Source organism: Dermacentor andersoni, chromosome 2, assembly GCF_023375885.2.
Source record: "Dermacentor andersoni chromosome 2, qqDerAnde1_hic_scaffold, whole genome shotgun sequence".
NCBI classification, from domain to species: Eukaryota; Metazoa; Arthropoda; class Arachnida; order Ixodida; family Ixodidae; genus Dermacentor; species Dermacentor andersoni.
Window position 1 is genome coordinate 83,662,687 of NC_092815.1, and position 16,524 is coordinate 83,679,210.

The 16,524-nt window shown below is 45.1% G+C and overlaps 1 protein-coding gene across 7 annotated transcripts in view; it reads right to left on the reverse strand.

The window, feature by feature from the left end:
* Positions 1 to 11,422: 11,422 nt before the first annotated feature.
* LOC126541746 (aquaporin-7-like) overlaps positions 11,423 to 16,524 on the reverse strand; it is a 155,411-nt gene continuing 150,309 nt past the window's right edge. For 3 of the 7 annotated variants that reach the window (XM_050188667.3, XM_050188663.3, XM_055076886.1), the window contains one exon: positions 11,423 to 13,360. Coding sequence is in view for 3 of the 7 variants with exons in the window: in XM_050188663.3 (XP_050044620.1) it covers positions 13,308 to 13,360 (53 nt within the window). In the remaining 4 variants the exon portion in view is untranslated. Of the gene's footprint in view, positions 13,361 to 14,215; positions 14,656 to 16,524 lie in introns of those variants that run through there. The other 4 variants (XM_050188669.3, XM_050188668.3, XM_050188664.3 and 1 more) reach the window with 3 other exon arrangements.

Consider the following 16,524-nt stretch of genomic DNA (forward strand, 5'->3'; position numbering starts at 1 on the left):
AAGCGTTTCGTAAATGCAGTACCAAGACGCAAACGGTGTACCAATGTTTCAAATTTTCTGTTGTCTCTTAGATTTTCCGGCATTGATGAGTTTCTACATGGGTCTATAAAGTATAACTTCGAGTTCTTAGTTTGCTGATCAAACCAGGTAGTTCTGCTGAGGCGACAGGAAATCTATCTCAGTATCAGACGGACTTCACTACGCCATAGGGGAAGATTGGTTGTCTCCGTGTTACTGTGGGCCCAATTCGCAGCTGCGTCCGCTGTAGTATTATCAGGAATATTGCAGTGACCAGGTATCCACTGAAATGCAATTACGTGGTTCATTGCGCTTGCTTTTGTAAGTTCTTTGAGCGTCTCATACAATAGCAAAGTGTTCAAATAATTTTTCTTATTGCTCTGTAGTAATGTGAGAGCGGCTTGCGAATCGCTAAAGATAATCCATTTTTGCGAATTCTTTTCTGATGTTATGAAACGCAGAGCACACAGGATTGCAAACAGTTCTGCCACGGTGGAAGATGTCTCTCGGGATAATTTTAATGTTTGCTCTAGCGCTAAATGTGGAATGACGAATGCTGAAGTCGAGGAATTTTTATGACATAAACCATCTGTATAAAAGTGGATATACTGGGGATATAATGAATAAATTTGGAAGAGTGCCAGATGTTGCGCGGCTACTATGAACATGTCTTTCTTAGATATAATCCAGTCAAGCGATAATTCTATTTTAGGGCATGTTAACATCCAGGCAGGGTAACTAACTTCCACTTTGTATAATTCAAATCTTGGTAATAATGCTTTATGTTCTCGAACAACATCGTGAATTTTGCTTTTGTTTCTTTCGGTAAGCGTGAGATTTAATGGATGCTTCTCGTGTTGGGTTGAGATGCGATAAATTTAGGCATGTTTCAACCATTTGTATGACTGGAAATGGTGGGTGACGAGCTTCAGCAATTACTAAAGAACTCGAGGTAGCTTGCGGAACCCCAAGACACACTCGCAACCCACTTGCCAGTAAACGTTGAAGACGTTCCTCAGAAGTTTGCGATAAACCATGGAGAATAGGTGCCGAGTAAGCAATTTTTTTGTTTTATGAGTGCGTTATGAACTTGTAGTGAAGAGACTGCTCCCCCCACGTCGTGCCAGCGAGTCGCCGAAGTACGTTTATTACTGTATTAGTCTGCTTTTCAATTGCGCGGATGTGTGATGCCCATGTCAGCTGGCGGTCAAGAATAACTCCAAGAAACTTATGCTCTTCCACAAACATCAAAGTCTGCCCATTAAGCGTAAGTTGGAAAATATTCAGCTGTCGTCTAGTGAAAGGAAGTACGGCTGTCTTTGCGTATGAAAGACTCATGCCTCTTTCTTTTAAAAAGGTGTCGATACTATCAAGACCTTCTTGCAGCGTTGTTTGAATGTCTTGTATATTAGATCCAGAGGCCCATATGCAGATGTCACCTGCGCACAGATAATACTGTAGACCAGACGGGAGTTTTTGTGGCAAGGCTGCCATGACACAGTTGAATAAAAACGGACTGAGAACACTGCCCTGCGGAAAGCCCTGCGTGATGCTGTGATAATTACTCTCTCCTTCGATTGTTTCCATAAATATTTTTCTATCTTTCAAGAAATTTGATACCCATCGCAGTGTTCGACCGTGTAGGCCAAGCTCTAACATACCAGCAAGGACGCGTATGTGACAGTGCCGAATGCTCTTTGAATGTCTAAGAATACTGCTACTGTCACATTTCCACAAGTTCGTTCATCTTCGACGCATGTGGCAATGTCTAATACAGCATCCATTGTATACCGATTTTGTCGAAAACCGGTCATGTAGTTGGAAAACCATTTTTGTGTTCACACCCCCATTGCAGTCGACTGTCTATAATCTTCTCCATTAGTTTGGAAAAACAGCTTGTGAGACTGACAGGTCGGTAGGAGTCAAGCCGAAGGGGAGTCTTTCCTGGTTTCAGTACAGAAATTACCATTAATCTCCAATTAATTTCCATTAATCTGGAAGAGGCTCTTTTATCCAGATATCATTAAATATCTCCAAAAGAGCCATTCTTCCTGCTGGACCTAGGTTCTTTAGCATCACATACGTGGAACTGTTGGTGGTTGTGAAAGCACCAACGATTCCATAGAAAGCAGTGCTTTTACCTCTGATAGGTTGTTTGCGTGTAGAATGGCACTGATAATTGCACGTAGAGCTGTGAATAGCATGGGTAAGATCATCTGTGCCAAGGGTAAAGACGCGTAATCACCAAACGGCGCTGAAGCTCCATGTGTGATCGAAGCAGGTCGCTGAAGAGCTGACTGAGATGGTCACTGGGACGAGTGGTGTGGTTGAGGCGAATGCGTAGGTAGTCGCTCAGATGTTAGATGATGCTGCTGTGTCAATGGCAGAGGGTATTGCTGAGAAGGTCGGCGAGTTTCACTCGATGCTTGGGCAGGATGAGTAGTATTCGCTGAAGGTGGATCGTGTCACTCGCTGTCAGGTCGTTGTCGACCTGAGTGCTTTAGAGCTGCAGCATAGTTCAAATTGCCCCCTCGCTCTTTTTCTTTGTTTGGAGCTGGAGGCGCACATCTCACAGTATCAAGGTTGGGTGGGGGCGCATTACGAGGAGGCAGCCTTCCGTATTTCAGCTCATGTCTACGTAACCTTGAGGCAGCTCTGCTCTGAGTACACCCGGAGTAGGAAGCTGTATGGTTTCCACCACAGTTGGCACACTTTGGCTGACGCACAGACTTGTACTCTGAATGGTTGTAGTCTTCTGAGCATATCTTGCAGGACTGCGACACTTCTTCGATAAATGTCCAAATCTCTGGCAGTTGTAGCATGTCAGAGCAAGTCCATGGTATTCTTCTACGGGATGACTCGTGAAACCTAAATGCACTCGTTGCGGCATTGGTTTGTCTTCTCTGAAATTGAGAATGACGGTTATCAGAAGGCCTGATTCCACCGCTCTGTCTTCTTGGCGATTGTAGCGCGCCTGACGACGGGCAGATGTCACGCCGAAATTCTTCAGGAAGTCAACCAGTTGTTCTTCCGTATACTCAACTGGCACATGGTGTATATTGCCAACGTTCTTGGTATAAGATGCCGGAATGCATGGCTTGACTCCCAAACCAGCCACTTCACTTATCGACAGTAGATGTCTGGCAGATGAGACTGAAGTAAGGTTGACAGAGAAACTTCCATCTCTATTCACGCGGAATGACTGTACCTTTTCCTCTGTCGCGGAAACAATTTCCGACGCAGCGCGGTTTGGAATCACTTGCAAGAAGTTGCGTCCTTCCTGTGAGGGTCGAAAAACAACTGGAATTCCCTCAGGCCGCTTCTTTTTATATATTACCAAGGAGAACTGCGTTTCATCCCAGTCTATGCCTTCATCATCATTTAGCTCATTGGTAGACGTCCTGTCGTCGTCAACCCGTGGTTTCTTGGATTGTCTCAGCCATATTCACTGAAGGTGCGCTGGAAGGTAGTGCAGCGTTGAAAACTAGCGTCGCCGGCTTGATGACATTAGGCACGTGTTGTGGAACTTCCGAGTCTGGCGCCGATTCTGCGGCAGTCATGTGCCTAAGAACGCGCTGTCGGACATATGGCTCGTGCCGGTGTTCTTTGCGGCTTATCGCCGTGGTAGGCGTAGATGCGCTGCGAAGCGCAACAAAATCACGCGATTTTGGGCGCGATCTTTAGCACATAGGTATCCCACGGGATGTCTGTTCTCTCTGGACAACAACGAGGTCTCAACATAGCACTGATTCTTCGAAGAAAACAGGAAATAATATCTCACCGAAGAAGCAGTGGCCGCTCGGTGGGACTTCCTTGTAACTGCTGATGTATCCACCAGCTGCCAGGTCAGCCGACAAGCGCTATGTGCTTAGGCTGATCAGCAGACTCATGTGTATGAAAAAAAAACGGGCGAATAAAACTGTATTGTATTGTATTGTATTGTATTACACTTCTGGCCTAATTACAACGAATTGCATACAGTTCGTAATTTTTTACATAGATGAGGCTTAGTTTATCATGTTTATATATAGAGTGTGCTACAGCTATCATGCTCTAAGTTAAAAGAGAAAGAGAGAACAGCGAAGTCTTTATGCGGATGAAACGAACTGTATGTTGCTAGAAGCAGCGTGAAGAGGCATCCAGTATTTTTGTGTTGCCTCCTATTAATTAGTTTGACTAAGCTTTTATAAATAATTGACAACATTGAAGACTAACTTTTTAATTATTCTATTCATATGTCAGCAATTCGCATAAATAAAGTCGAAAACATCAATTTCACTTGCCCGCGTGACGCTATGTCCTACGAGGCTCTTTTTTTCGTGTTCAGAAAGAAAGTGCGTGAAACATATAAAAAAGCCGACCCAGCATCCCACCTACTCGGCGAAGAAGTACGGAGTACTGCTGTCTATACCAGCTGTGCTAAACTAAAATTTTTCTCAAACGTTCCTTCTCGACAATTCTCGAAGTCGCCCGCAGGTGGTGCATCCAAGTCTGGGAAACTGTGTGATTGAAAACTCGGGAGGCAGCGACAGTTGGGAAATAATGACTTTTGAGCCAGTCGGTTCGACATAGCGCGAAGTTTCTAGGGCCAATGAGACGAAGATGGCAGCAAGACGGACAGCCTGAGTGCGTTGTGTGCGTTGTTGTCGTCTGCGTCTTGTTAGCGCTAAAAACTTGCATGGATTGGAAAGAGTTGACTTGTAACCTGGTGACATGTAACCCAAAGAACAATTTTAAAATATGTGTGCCGAGTCTGAATAGCATGCCGAAATCTGCAGGAGTTTGGCGCCAAAAGCTCGCCACCAAAAGCTCGCCACATGCAGAGAAAACTAGGTTAGGTTAGGTTAGGTTAGGTTATTTGGCGCGGCACAGAACGTGGCGTTCATTCACGTCGTGTTGCAATCCATACTTGCATGCAGCTTGGGCTGCTTCATTGAGAGCACGGCCGAAGCGATGCGCACGTGCTTCGACTGCAAAAAGCTACGTTGCTACCAAATTATATCGTGCACAGCAAAGCGTTGGGCTGCAGAGTTGAGTTATACAAAGTGAGCTTTTGCTGTAAGCACGGCCTGACTGCTGGGATGAAAATCGAAATTTTTAAAGCGACTACCATTATTTAAAAACTTCGCCCGGGTTGAGTCTGTCTGTCTGTCTGTCTGTCTGTCTGTCTGTCTGTCTGTCTGTCTGTCTGTCTGTCTGTGTCTGTCTGTCTGTCTGTCTGTCTGTCTGTCTGTCTGTCTGTCTGTCTGTCTGTCTGTCTGTCTGTCTGTCTGTCTGTCTGTCTGTCTGTCTGTCTGTCTGTCTGTCTGTCTGTCTGTCTGTCTGTCTGTGTCTGTCTGTGTCTGTCTGTCTGTCTGTCTGTCTGTCTGTCTGTCTGTCTGTCTGTCTGTCTGTCTGTCTGTCTGTCTGTCTGTCTGTCTGTCTGTCTGTCTGTCTGTCTGTCTGTCTGTCTGTCTGTCTGTCTGTCTGTCTGTCTGTCTGTCTGTCTGTCTGTCTGTCTGTCTGTCTGTCTGTCTGTCTGTCTGTCTGTCTGTCTGTCTGTCTGTCTGTCTGTCTGTCTGTCTGTCTGTCTGTCTGTCTGTCTGTCTGTCTGTCTGTCTGTCTGTCTGTCTGTCTGTCTGTCTGTCTGTCTGTCTGTCTGTCTGTCTGTCTGTCTGTCTGTCTGTCTGTCTGTCTGTCTGTCTGTCTGTCTGTCTGTCTGTCTGTCTGTCTGTCTGTCTGTCTGTCTGTCTGTCTGTCTGTCTGTCTGTCTGTCTGTCTGTCTGTCTGTCTGTCTGTCTGTCTGTCTGTCTGTCTGTCTGTCTGTCTGTCTGTCTGTCTGTCTGTCTGTCTGTCTGTCTGTCTGTCTGTCTGTCTGTCTGTCTGTCTGTCTGTCTGTCTGTCTGTCTGTCTGTCTGTCTGTCTGTGAAATGTACTGTGCAAATCCAACCTACGTCGTACTCTCTTTTTCTTCGTTTTACTACCGGGGCCAGCGTGATATATGTATATATTGTGCAAGTCTAGTGTTGTCGATGAAAATGTGAGTGTGTGCCTGTAAGCAACGGCTACATGATCTAAAATAAAGGCTGTGCAACTTAACGAAACGTGTCTTCATTTAACTTCAACGTTCATAAACACAATCTTAAACAAGCAATCAAATCACATATGCATAGCATCGGGTCGCTCAGCGTTTCTCGGTTACCCTGCGTGGTCGTTGGCTTTGGACTTTGATTCAGTTTGCATTGGGGGAAAGCTTCGCGTTCAACTATCTTTGTTTAAGAAAGGGGCTTTGATGTTATTTCACAGCAACATGCGTCACTGGGCATGTATCACTGGGTAAGTATCGCTCTTCCGTGAACATATCTTTCACTCCAACTCTGGTCGTTGGGTACACGCCACTGGATATGTGCCCGCTCTTCAAAGACAAATAAAATCCTTTAAAATTTATCCCGTGATGGGCGGAATGGAGCCCACATCATACATATTCAGACAATCTTGACCGAATATGTAATCACGAAAGCGCCACGCGCGTACTTGGTGGCGGTGCCGCTAGGTGGCGTAACGTGTCCTGAGGGAAGCGATAGAGAGCTACGTGGTTGCATACAGGCCTCATACACGACGCGTTTCGGCGTTCGCAATGCGGCGTGTCGCTAAGTTGCTTCAGTATCGCGTTAACGTCGGCATTAATCCTGAAATGGGTCTGCCGGATTTTCTTCCCCCTCTGTGATGAGTCAGAAGTTTTCCTCCCAATTTTACCTTGTTAACGTGGTGGTTGTGCCGCTAGCGAAAGCTCTGAAACAACGCGTTTGTGCTTGCACGCAATGTTTTCGATGCACTTTTCTGAGGCACAGACCGGATTCGCTGTCTTTGACAGCAGCATCGATTCCAAAGTAAGATTACGCGCTTTCGTGCTGTGCTCTCCCTATGAGGAACGGATAAGGACAGGTCACATACTAAAACTTAAGACAGCACTGATTTCCTCCCTTAGGTTACCGAAAAAGAAAATGTATGCCATTGATTCCTTGAGTTTAGTCTCAGGACGAATAACGCTTTCGCTGCAAGTTTGCGCAATGGGCTAAGTTTATTCGCGCCCTCGCGCTGATGTGAATCTCGTCTTCTTTCGCCGCTTGATTTTCGCAGAGCACTTACCATGCACCGAAAGATGCATGATGAGTCAAGAGAGAGAGAGAAAGGCAACGGAAAGACAGGGAGGTTAACCAGAGATTATCTCCGGTTGGCTACCCTGTACTGGGGGAGGGGAAAGGGGATGCAATAGGTGGGAAAGAAAGAAGGATAAGAAAAGAGAAAAAAAATCTAAGCACACACACGCACCTACACACGAACTATTTCTGTGGGCACTGTCACGCAGCCCGCAAAGGCATTGCTAGTCTTACGCAGTGTCACCGTACAGTCCTACGCCACACAGTGTACTGTCACAATTTGTCAGAAAGTCCCGTTTCTTTCAAGTATCGCAGCAGCGCCTTCATAGCGGATCGCGCTGATGTTCGCGTAGGCCAGGTTCCAAGGATCTTGTTTTCTGTCATTGGGCGCTTTTCCAGTTTGTTTAAGGTGGCTGAGAGGACAGTTCTTTGTGGGTTAAAATGAGAGCACTGACAAAGGAGATGCTCGATTGTTTCGTTGCACCCGCAGAGGTCACACAGTGGGCTGTTGGCCATTCCGATAAGGAAAGAGCAGTCATTTGAAAATGCTACTCCAAGCCATAGACGGACAAGAAGGGTGCAGTCACGTCGTGGAAGCTCGGGCGGAATATGGAGCTGTAAATTAGGGTCCAGGTTATGGAGGCGTGCACTTGTGAAATCGGATGAATTCCATTGGGCTAATGTCAGGTCACGCGCAAGTGCGGAAAGTTTTTTCGCTGCGTCGGCTCTCGAAAGAGGAATGGCAACGCAGTTGACGCTGTCATGGGCAGATCGGGCAGCTGCGTCTGCTCGATCATTGCCATGTATGCCACAGTGACTAGGCAACCACTGATATATTATATCGTGTCCTTCGTCAACTAGCCGATGGTGGACTTCTCTGATCTCCGCGACGAGCTGCTCATGTGATCCATGGCGAAGTGCTGAGTGCTGTAGGGCTGCCTTGGAATCACAGAAGATTGACCATGCGTGGGATGGTTCCTCCTTGATGAAATGAGGAGCCGCACGCAGGGCTACCAGTTCAGCAGCTGTCGTTGATGATACATGTGACGTCTTTAGCTGTATCTTGACGGATCTTCTTGGTATCACCACTGCGGCAGCTGCGCTTGCAGATGTGACTGAACCATCGATGTAAACATGTACGCGGCCACTATGCACCTCATGTAAAAGTTCTAATGTGGCCTGCTGAAGGGCAAACGACGGCATGTTGGCTTTCTTCATGATTCCTGGGATGGTGAGGCGTATGTCAGGTCCGTGCAGGCACCATAAAGGTGAGGATGGTCTTGCTGCAGGCATGTAGTTCGATGGCAATGAGGTACCATTGGCATCAATTAAACGACTGAAAGTTGTGTGTGGCCTTTCTGCGGGTAGAGCGGCAAGATGGTGAGAAGGTAATCGGGCAACGTGCCGAATATGCGCCCTGAGAGCGTCGGTTGCCAAGTACGTCGATATTGGATGATCTCGAGCTATGACAATCGTTGCCGCTGTAGACGCACACCTCGGAAGACCAAGACACGTCCTTAGGGCTTGAGCTTGTAGTCTCTGGAGTACACGCAGGTTTGTTTTGCAGGTGTTCCCAAGCACAGGGAGGCTGTATCTTGCGAAACCGAGGAACAAAGCATTATAAAGCTGCAGCATTGACCGCACCGAAGTGCCCCATGACTTTCCGCCGAGAAATTTGAGGAGATGTATTATTGTCAATAATCTCTTCTTCAGGTATGAAACATGCGGGCTCCATGATAGGTCGCGGTCAATAATTACCCCTAAAAAGCGGTGTTTCCGTGCATTTGCTACTGCTTGCCCATTGACCTTTACACTGTAACGCTTCATTTCCTTCCGAGTGAATGTAACAAGGCAGCATTTCTCTGAAGACAGTTCTAAGTTCTGTTTTCGCAAGTACAGAGATGTTAGTGTAGCTGCCTTTTGTAGCCGTGCTCGTACCTGCAGTCGTGTTACGGCAGACGCCCAAATGCAGATATCGTCGGCATATATTGATACCTGAACTGTGTTGGGCAAGCATCGGACTAGGCCAACGAGCACTAGGTTGAATAGCGTCGGGCTCAACACTCCGCCTTGCGGTACTGCACGGCACGTTTGGTGTTGAGTCGTGGCGCCATCCTCGGTCATCACGAAGAAATGCCTGTCGGTCAAATAACTGCACATCCACTGAAAAGTGCGGCCACCGATTCCGGCTTCAATCAGAGCATTTATAATGGAATAATGTGCTATATTATCATAGGCGCCTTTTATGTCTAGGAATAATGCAGCAGTGAGTCGTTTCCGGCGTTTTTGATGCTGAACAAACGTAACCAAATCGATTACATTATCTATGGATGAGCGCCCACGCCGGAAGCCAGGCATAGCATCTGGGTAAACGTTGTAATTTTCCAGGTACCATTCCAGGCGCGTCAAAATCATTCGTTCTATTATTTTCCCTATGCAGCTGGCCAGAGCGATGGGGCGGTACGATGACAAGATTAACGGTGATTTACCAGGTTTGAGAAGTGGAACCAAGCGGCTGCATTTCCATTCATGTGGAACCAAACCGGTGCGCCAAGACTCGCTGTAATGGTTTAGTAGCATGAGTCGTGCTTTCTGCCCAAGACTGGCGAGCGCCGCATAGGTAACCCCGTCCGGGCCAGGTGACGAAGAGCGCCTGCAAGTCGCCAGTGCCGCTTCAAGCTCCTCCAGCGAAAAAATTACATCCATGCGGGAATCCCGTGGCACAGGAGTAGCACATGGTGTAATTGCGCGTTGGAACTGCAAGCTGGAAAGTCTTGAGCAAAATTCTTCAGCAATGTCAATTTCGCTGCAACCTTGGTGCAAAGCGAGGGATTTGAAAGGAATACGCTGTTGTGGTGATACGCGAAGCCCACGCACGGTTCTCCATATCTGAGATAATCGGTGACGTGGATCCAACGACTCACAGAAACGTTTCCATCTTTGAGATTGTAGTGCGTCGATGCGATGTTGAATCTTCTTTTGCATCCGCCTTGCCTCTCGGAGATCATGGATGGATTTAGTTCTCCTGTATTTTCTTTCAGCCCGCCGGCGAATTGCTCGTAGTCGCTGCAGTTCTGCTTCAAATTCTTCATATTTCGGGAAAGGCTGGAAACTGCGCGTAGCCTCTTGCATGGCTTTTTGAATTTCATGTTCCAGACTTGAATGGTTCCCTTGCTGACATACTCCCTCCATGTGCGACCGAAACGCCGACCAGTCAATTCACCGGAGCGTCATGGAGGAGCATTTCGATAGTCCCTTGATCTTCAGGTACGTCGGAATATGGTCGCTTCCATGTGATTCGATGTCTGTAAACCATTGCACGTTTCTTTCAAGACGCCGAGAAACAAGGGTCAAGTCTAGGCAGCTGCTATACGTAGGCCCGCGTAAATATGTCGGACTACCATCGTTGAGGCAGTAAAGATCGTGCTGTGTGGCAAAGGATGCTATTCGCCTTCCTCTGGAGTCCATCTTCAAGCACCCCCAAAGCGGATGGTGAGCATTAAAATCTCCTGTGAGAATCGTAGGGCCGGGTGTCGCTGATAGCACGTCGTGCAGTCGTTTAGAGTCGAAGCCACTTGAAGGAGCAATGTACACAGCGACGAGTGTGAACGTAAGCTTATTCGTTTTCACGATTAAACAAAGGTACTGGTTGTCGTCGTGAGGCGGAACTGGGTGCAACACGTAAGTCAGATCACATCTAATATATACAATTACCTTGCTTACATCACCACAGGTAGAAGACATGAATGCCTCATAGCCAGAAATGCGTATAACACTCTGCACGTTCGGTTCGCAAGTTACGAGGGTGGGAAAACGGTTTTCGAAGACAAAATGTCTAAAATCTGAAATTCTTGATTTGAGACCACGGGCATTCCACTGCAGTAAAGATGATGATGAGTCAAGTTAGCGCACATGGCTATAGGAATATGTTGCAAACACAACATCGCAACGAAACCACAAAACTCAGGGTTTTCATTCCACTTAAATCGCTTTTGTATCTTTATTTTTCTTTTTTTACGTGGTGAATTCGTTCTAATCCTTTCAAAACATGCCTACTGTCTTGTAACTTTTATTCTTATTCTTTTTTGAGCATGCGATGGCGGGAATCTTGTAGTGAACTTCTACATAGCCAAACTAAACTACTCTCTTCATTCCAAGTAAAGTGCTTTAATTCCAACCTTGTATATTTTTTTATTGCTGTACGTTTTCCGTTGTCCGTGGCAAGGAAAACACGCAATACGAAAGGATAGAAAGCAGAAGCGTACTAACAGACTACAACGATGTTTATTTCAGGACGCCATGACAACAATGCAATAACAATAGCCACTTGTTGGAATTCACGATGAAGCGGCTCAGGTGATATGACAGAAAGGCACGTAACGAGAAAAGCCACAATAATCCAAAGCGCACGTAGACAGGTAAAAATAAGTGCGCGCTTTGTGATATTTCTTTTTTCTTCTTCTTTTTTATGTCAACGCAGTATTCGATAAGTGTAAGCTGCTGTGCGGATTATATTTTGGCATTTAAGCAGATTACAGACGTGCAAATTTACAACAAAAGCAAAGCAGTGTGATCGTGTACGACATGTCTATTCTTAGAACATAGCTCTTTCTCTACACTTTCATAACCGCAGCCCTGCGTTTAAATGGATATAACTCTTGCGGATGTGTACACAAAACACGTGAGATACAAATTTGTCCCATGCGAGTAACTTATTAAATAACAATATAGTACCGTAGGAAAGAAACAAAGAACACAGGTGCATGTGCGCGGAGTCGCATCACACATGGGCCGCTGCAAAAAAATAAACAAAGAATAGTAAAAAATAAAAATATTCCCTTCACATTCCTTCTTTATTTCATTCTTTTTTCTATCCCAAGCATTCTGCATATTTATCGCGTAAACTGCAGCAAAGAAGAAAAAAAGAGTATGAGTGCATTCGTTGGGAAGAATGATTTTCTTGAAAGAACAGCAACTCACTGATAGCACTTGATAAACTTTGCATGTAATATGTAAAAAGAGGTGCAGCTGTAGCTTTCTCAATTACAGAAAAGGAAAAAAAAAAGACAGCCATCTTGAAACAGGAAAACAATATCTACACAAACAATTCAGTGAACAAGTGGAGGAAAATACTCATCGGTAAAATGAACAACATGAGGGATGATATGTGTATGAAAATGCGAGCAACACACACGTTTTATTCTTCCCGATTTTTTTCGATCTTCATTATGTAAGATGCAACAAAGCTACCAAAGATCGCAGTAGCGAGACAAACAACAAAGTGAGGATATAAAAAACAAAACAGGAATCTTTGGCAAGCTGAGTGTTGGGAAACGCACATGTACTGCAACACTTATTATTCGTAGGCAAAATATGCGCTTATGTTACCCTTCGCGTGCTCACATTCAGATATGATCAGATTTTTAAAGCTCTTCCGTCACCTCGAACATTTCAGTGAAACACTTAGCCCCTGGATTATTACATCAAGTTTACTTAATTAGGTGTTAAGAGACGACTGTGTAAAACTTCATTACAAGCCCTCGTTAACGCAACATTTCTGTTTCATCGCAGAAAAAAAAAATGAAACAAAGGTAACGAACGAATACAAAAGTCACTTCACGATAAAATATGAAGGAAAGAGGTCCAGAACGTGGATGTCTGTCCCTAGTGACAAAAATCTCCACACAGTCTGGCTCTATCTCAATTGATATGACTTCGGGATTGCGTGGTAACAAAATGGGCGATGAAAGTTGCGTGCAGCACATTTGGGTGCAACAAACCACACATCGATCGGCGTTGCGGTGCCACGAGAGAGGGTGAGCTCGCGTTTTCGAAGCACACAAACGACACGGGAACTCCAAAATACAGTGGTCGCAAGATAAGTCCAGATGTCCAGCAGTGATTCGTTGTTTCGTTGCCGGGAAGCAGCATTCCAGGCTTGAACCGTACCTTTGTGATGAGATGTACACGGCTTCTTGGGGAGACCGCCTTGCCTTGCAGCATCGAATGCATGGCGGCCAAGATGTGGCACTGTAGTTGTGTGCAAGTTTTGTGTGTGTGTGTGTGTGTGTGTGGCGGTGATTGTCCCGGTAACCGTATATGTAATTTTCTTTTTTAATTTTCCTGTTTCGTCTTTCTTGCTCTCCGTGTTCAGTTCTTCATTTCGCACTGCTTGATGCCCCTCATTTGGATGACGTTTTCAACTGGGGAGGAGACGGAAAAGATGAACACAAAAGACGGCAATGAATTAATGAATGCAGTGATGGATCAACGAGCCGTGTTAGTGAGTCCGATGCATACACTTGAGAACTATATATACCCGAAAACTAGGCACAGAGATAAACTCGTTGTAAGTTGAGTGGCAGTTAAGTTGTTGAGCACCAAGTCCTGATCGGCAGCGGACATTCGCCACCTGTCGTGGCTTTGCCCAAGAGAGAGAACTCAGCCACGAACCATACATATACAAACAGTCACATGCGTTGGCTCAGAATAGATGCCATGAGCGACTACTCCAATGCGTATGCGTGAGGAGGGCCTTCACGTTTTCATTTAAGCAAACTACCTCGCGCACGGCAAGACGTTCAAAAAAGAGAGAGTTACAGGTGACAGGTGTTTTACGCCTCGGAGGGTACAGCTGTGCTACGCAAGGCTCCGCACTTTTCTTTTTCTATAGGCTATGTTTTGTTTAGTGCGCGCATTATAGCAAGTTGCAGTTGCTCGTGTAACCAGAAATGAAAGAAAGAAAGAAAGAAAGAAAGAAAGAAAGAAAGAAAGAAAGAAAGAAAGAAAGAAAGAAAGAAAGAGAAAATGTTTCCACCAGCTTTCAGGGTCGGCTGCGTCTGCAACGTGGGACTGCTTTGTTAAGACGCACACACATGGCAAATACCTCTTTGGAGCCTCCCGGTCTCGTAAGATCGCTAAATCGTCAGCTCTGCTTTTTTTTTTTTTTTTTCTGAAGAGCTGAATCAGGTATCATATTTCGTAATGAGATGCTTTGCGGTCAACGTTTGTTGTGTGTGTTGACAAAGAAAAACGAAAATACAACAAATAAAAGAAAATTCTTTTTTTTTTCTTATTCAGGCCATTTTGTTCGAAAAGGAAGCAATTAATGTTGCAAGAGGTTGATTTCTTCGCCGCACCCCTGTTCCCCTCCCTCTTCTTAAGGTTAAAGAAATTGAAAATCGGACAAATTGGTAACGATCCATCTTCAACAGCACCATTTAAACAGGGACAAGCAAAAGAACACACGACACGTGCTGTCATGTATCCTTAAACATCCTAGTAATTTGTGTTCTTGGTTGGCTTCTGCCCTAACAAATAAGGCGCCATCAAGCAGGAAACTGAAAGTTACTCGAAAATGTGGGAATCACTTTCTCTTTATTTGATCGAAGTACGGTATGAAGTGGCGACGATAACTGATTTGGAGCGCGGAACGTAGATAATGTTTCTTTTTCTTCCGTTATCCTAGTCCGAGCTTTTTACATTGTCGAAACAGTTTCTGAAATGCAACGCAAAATGAATTTGAGAATGAAAAAAAAAGAACGAATTGAAAGCGTCACGTTATCTAATGCAACTGTACTCAAATTGACTCAAATGAGACAGAACGACAATTTTCGAGGCACTTCACAAAATAAAAAGAACGACATAAAAGAAAAACAATAGAATATCTTTTCTAAAGAGAACTTGATGAAGGTTTTAGAACCGCCGCAGGATATCAATAGAATATCAACAAGTGTATGCACAAAGGCAAAACGGGTCCATATTTGTAAGCGAGTGAGCCACATGCAAATAAGGCAGCCTTTCGGACTGCCAGCAGTCTCTGTAATAAAGAATCGGTTACTTCGAGCAGTCCAGTCGCTTGAAACTGTGTGCTTTGCCCAGAAATGCGTTTCTTCTTTTTTTTTTTTCGCTTTTTCATAGGCTTTTCACACGGCAAGTTCTGCGCACCAATACAATCTGAAAATGTTATGCGAAGCAGACGAACATGCTCGCCAAGTGCGTCGACGTGCTTTGCATGCGTGCGAGGTGGGTCATCATGCGACGAACGAAACACATGCGAGTTCACATGCAAATGAGTTATTCTCCGTACATGCAAAACATGCTATCGTCCGCAAACGCTTCGGTGTCATTTCAAGTACTGAGGTAGATATAAATGAACTCTCTTAATTCTTCTTCTCGTGGAAAACTTTCTTATCTGAATGGAAACTATAAACTTCTCCTACAGAGTTCGCATTCTCAGATTACCGAAGTGCCTTACAGTTGTGACGTCTGGTTTTTACTGCAGAAATCTCTTCGCTGTTGTAATGTTGCGGAGAAGTGCTAATTAATTTTCCCATCGCTCCGCCTTTTTCAATAGTTCATTGTTCACATTTGTTGTTACGGTGGAATGACGACAACGAATAAATAGTGTAGTTATAGGGATTTGTGCGTTGCCCAGAATACCGTGAAAAATGTGTAACCTTAAAGATACTGCCGACAAGATGATGATGGATCTATCAAGTGTGTTTCTCTTGGGCGCAATATTCTCGATGAGGCATATCGATGGCTTAAGAGCCGGTACTCGCTGTAGGCAGTCGGATCTATGAAGCCATCACCCAAGCTGTGAGGTGAGGTACGCAGCGCTATGTATATATGGTAAGCGATAGCGTGTACCGTGGAGCTGGGGTAAGAGAAAGAAGGGTGATCCGGCGCCACTACGGAGGGGAATGAATGAATGAATGAATGAATGAATGAATGAATGAATGAATGAATGATATTTAAGAAGGGCCTATGCGGGGTTGCGAAAAGATGGTCAGACAGAAGGGAAGCATGCGGACGTGCCTTTGCATTTAGTATCTGTGTTTGGAATCTGTTTTGTGCGTGTATGTATGTATGTATGTATGTATGTATGTATGTATGTATGTATGTATGTATGTATGTATGTATGCATGCATGTATGTATGTATGTATGTATGTATGCATGCATGTATGTATGTATGTATGCGTGTATGCATGTATGTGTGTATGTATGTATGTATGTATGTAGAGAGCGAAATCAGGGCTGGGCTGTGTGCATTATGCCAAGGACCTAAAAGAAACTCGTCTGATAGCCGCCTCTTATCGACGTTTGCAATGGAAGAGACCAGTGTGTGTGTGGGGTGTGTGAACGCTTGCTGGAATCAACGACAGGACTAACTTCTCTCTCGTGTGTTTCTTTTTATTCATTTTATAAAAGAAAAGCGCGCTGACGGAAACATACAATAACAGGACGCAAAGGCCTCATGAGATAATAACAAATCATAGATGCCTGGTCCCAGGACTTCCGTAATCAGACTTTCGCACCCAAGTGCTACGGGCACGCAGCAGAGCAGAGTTGCCTAGACGCGTG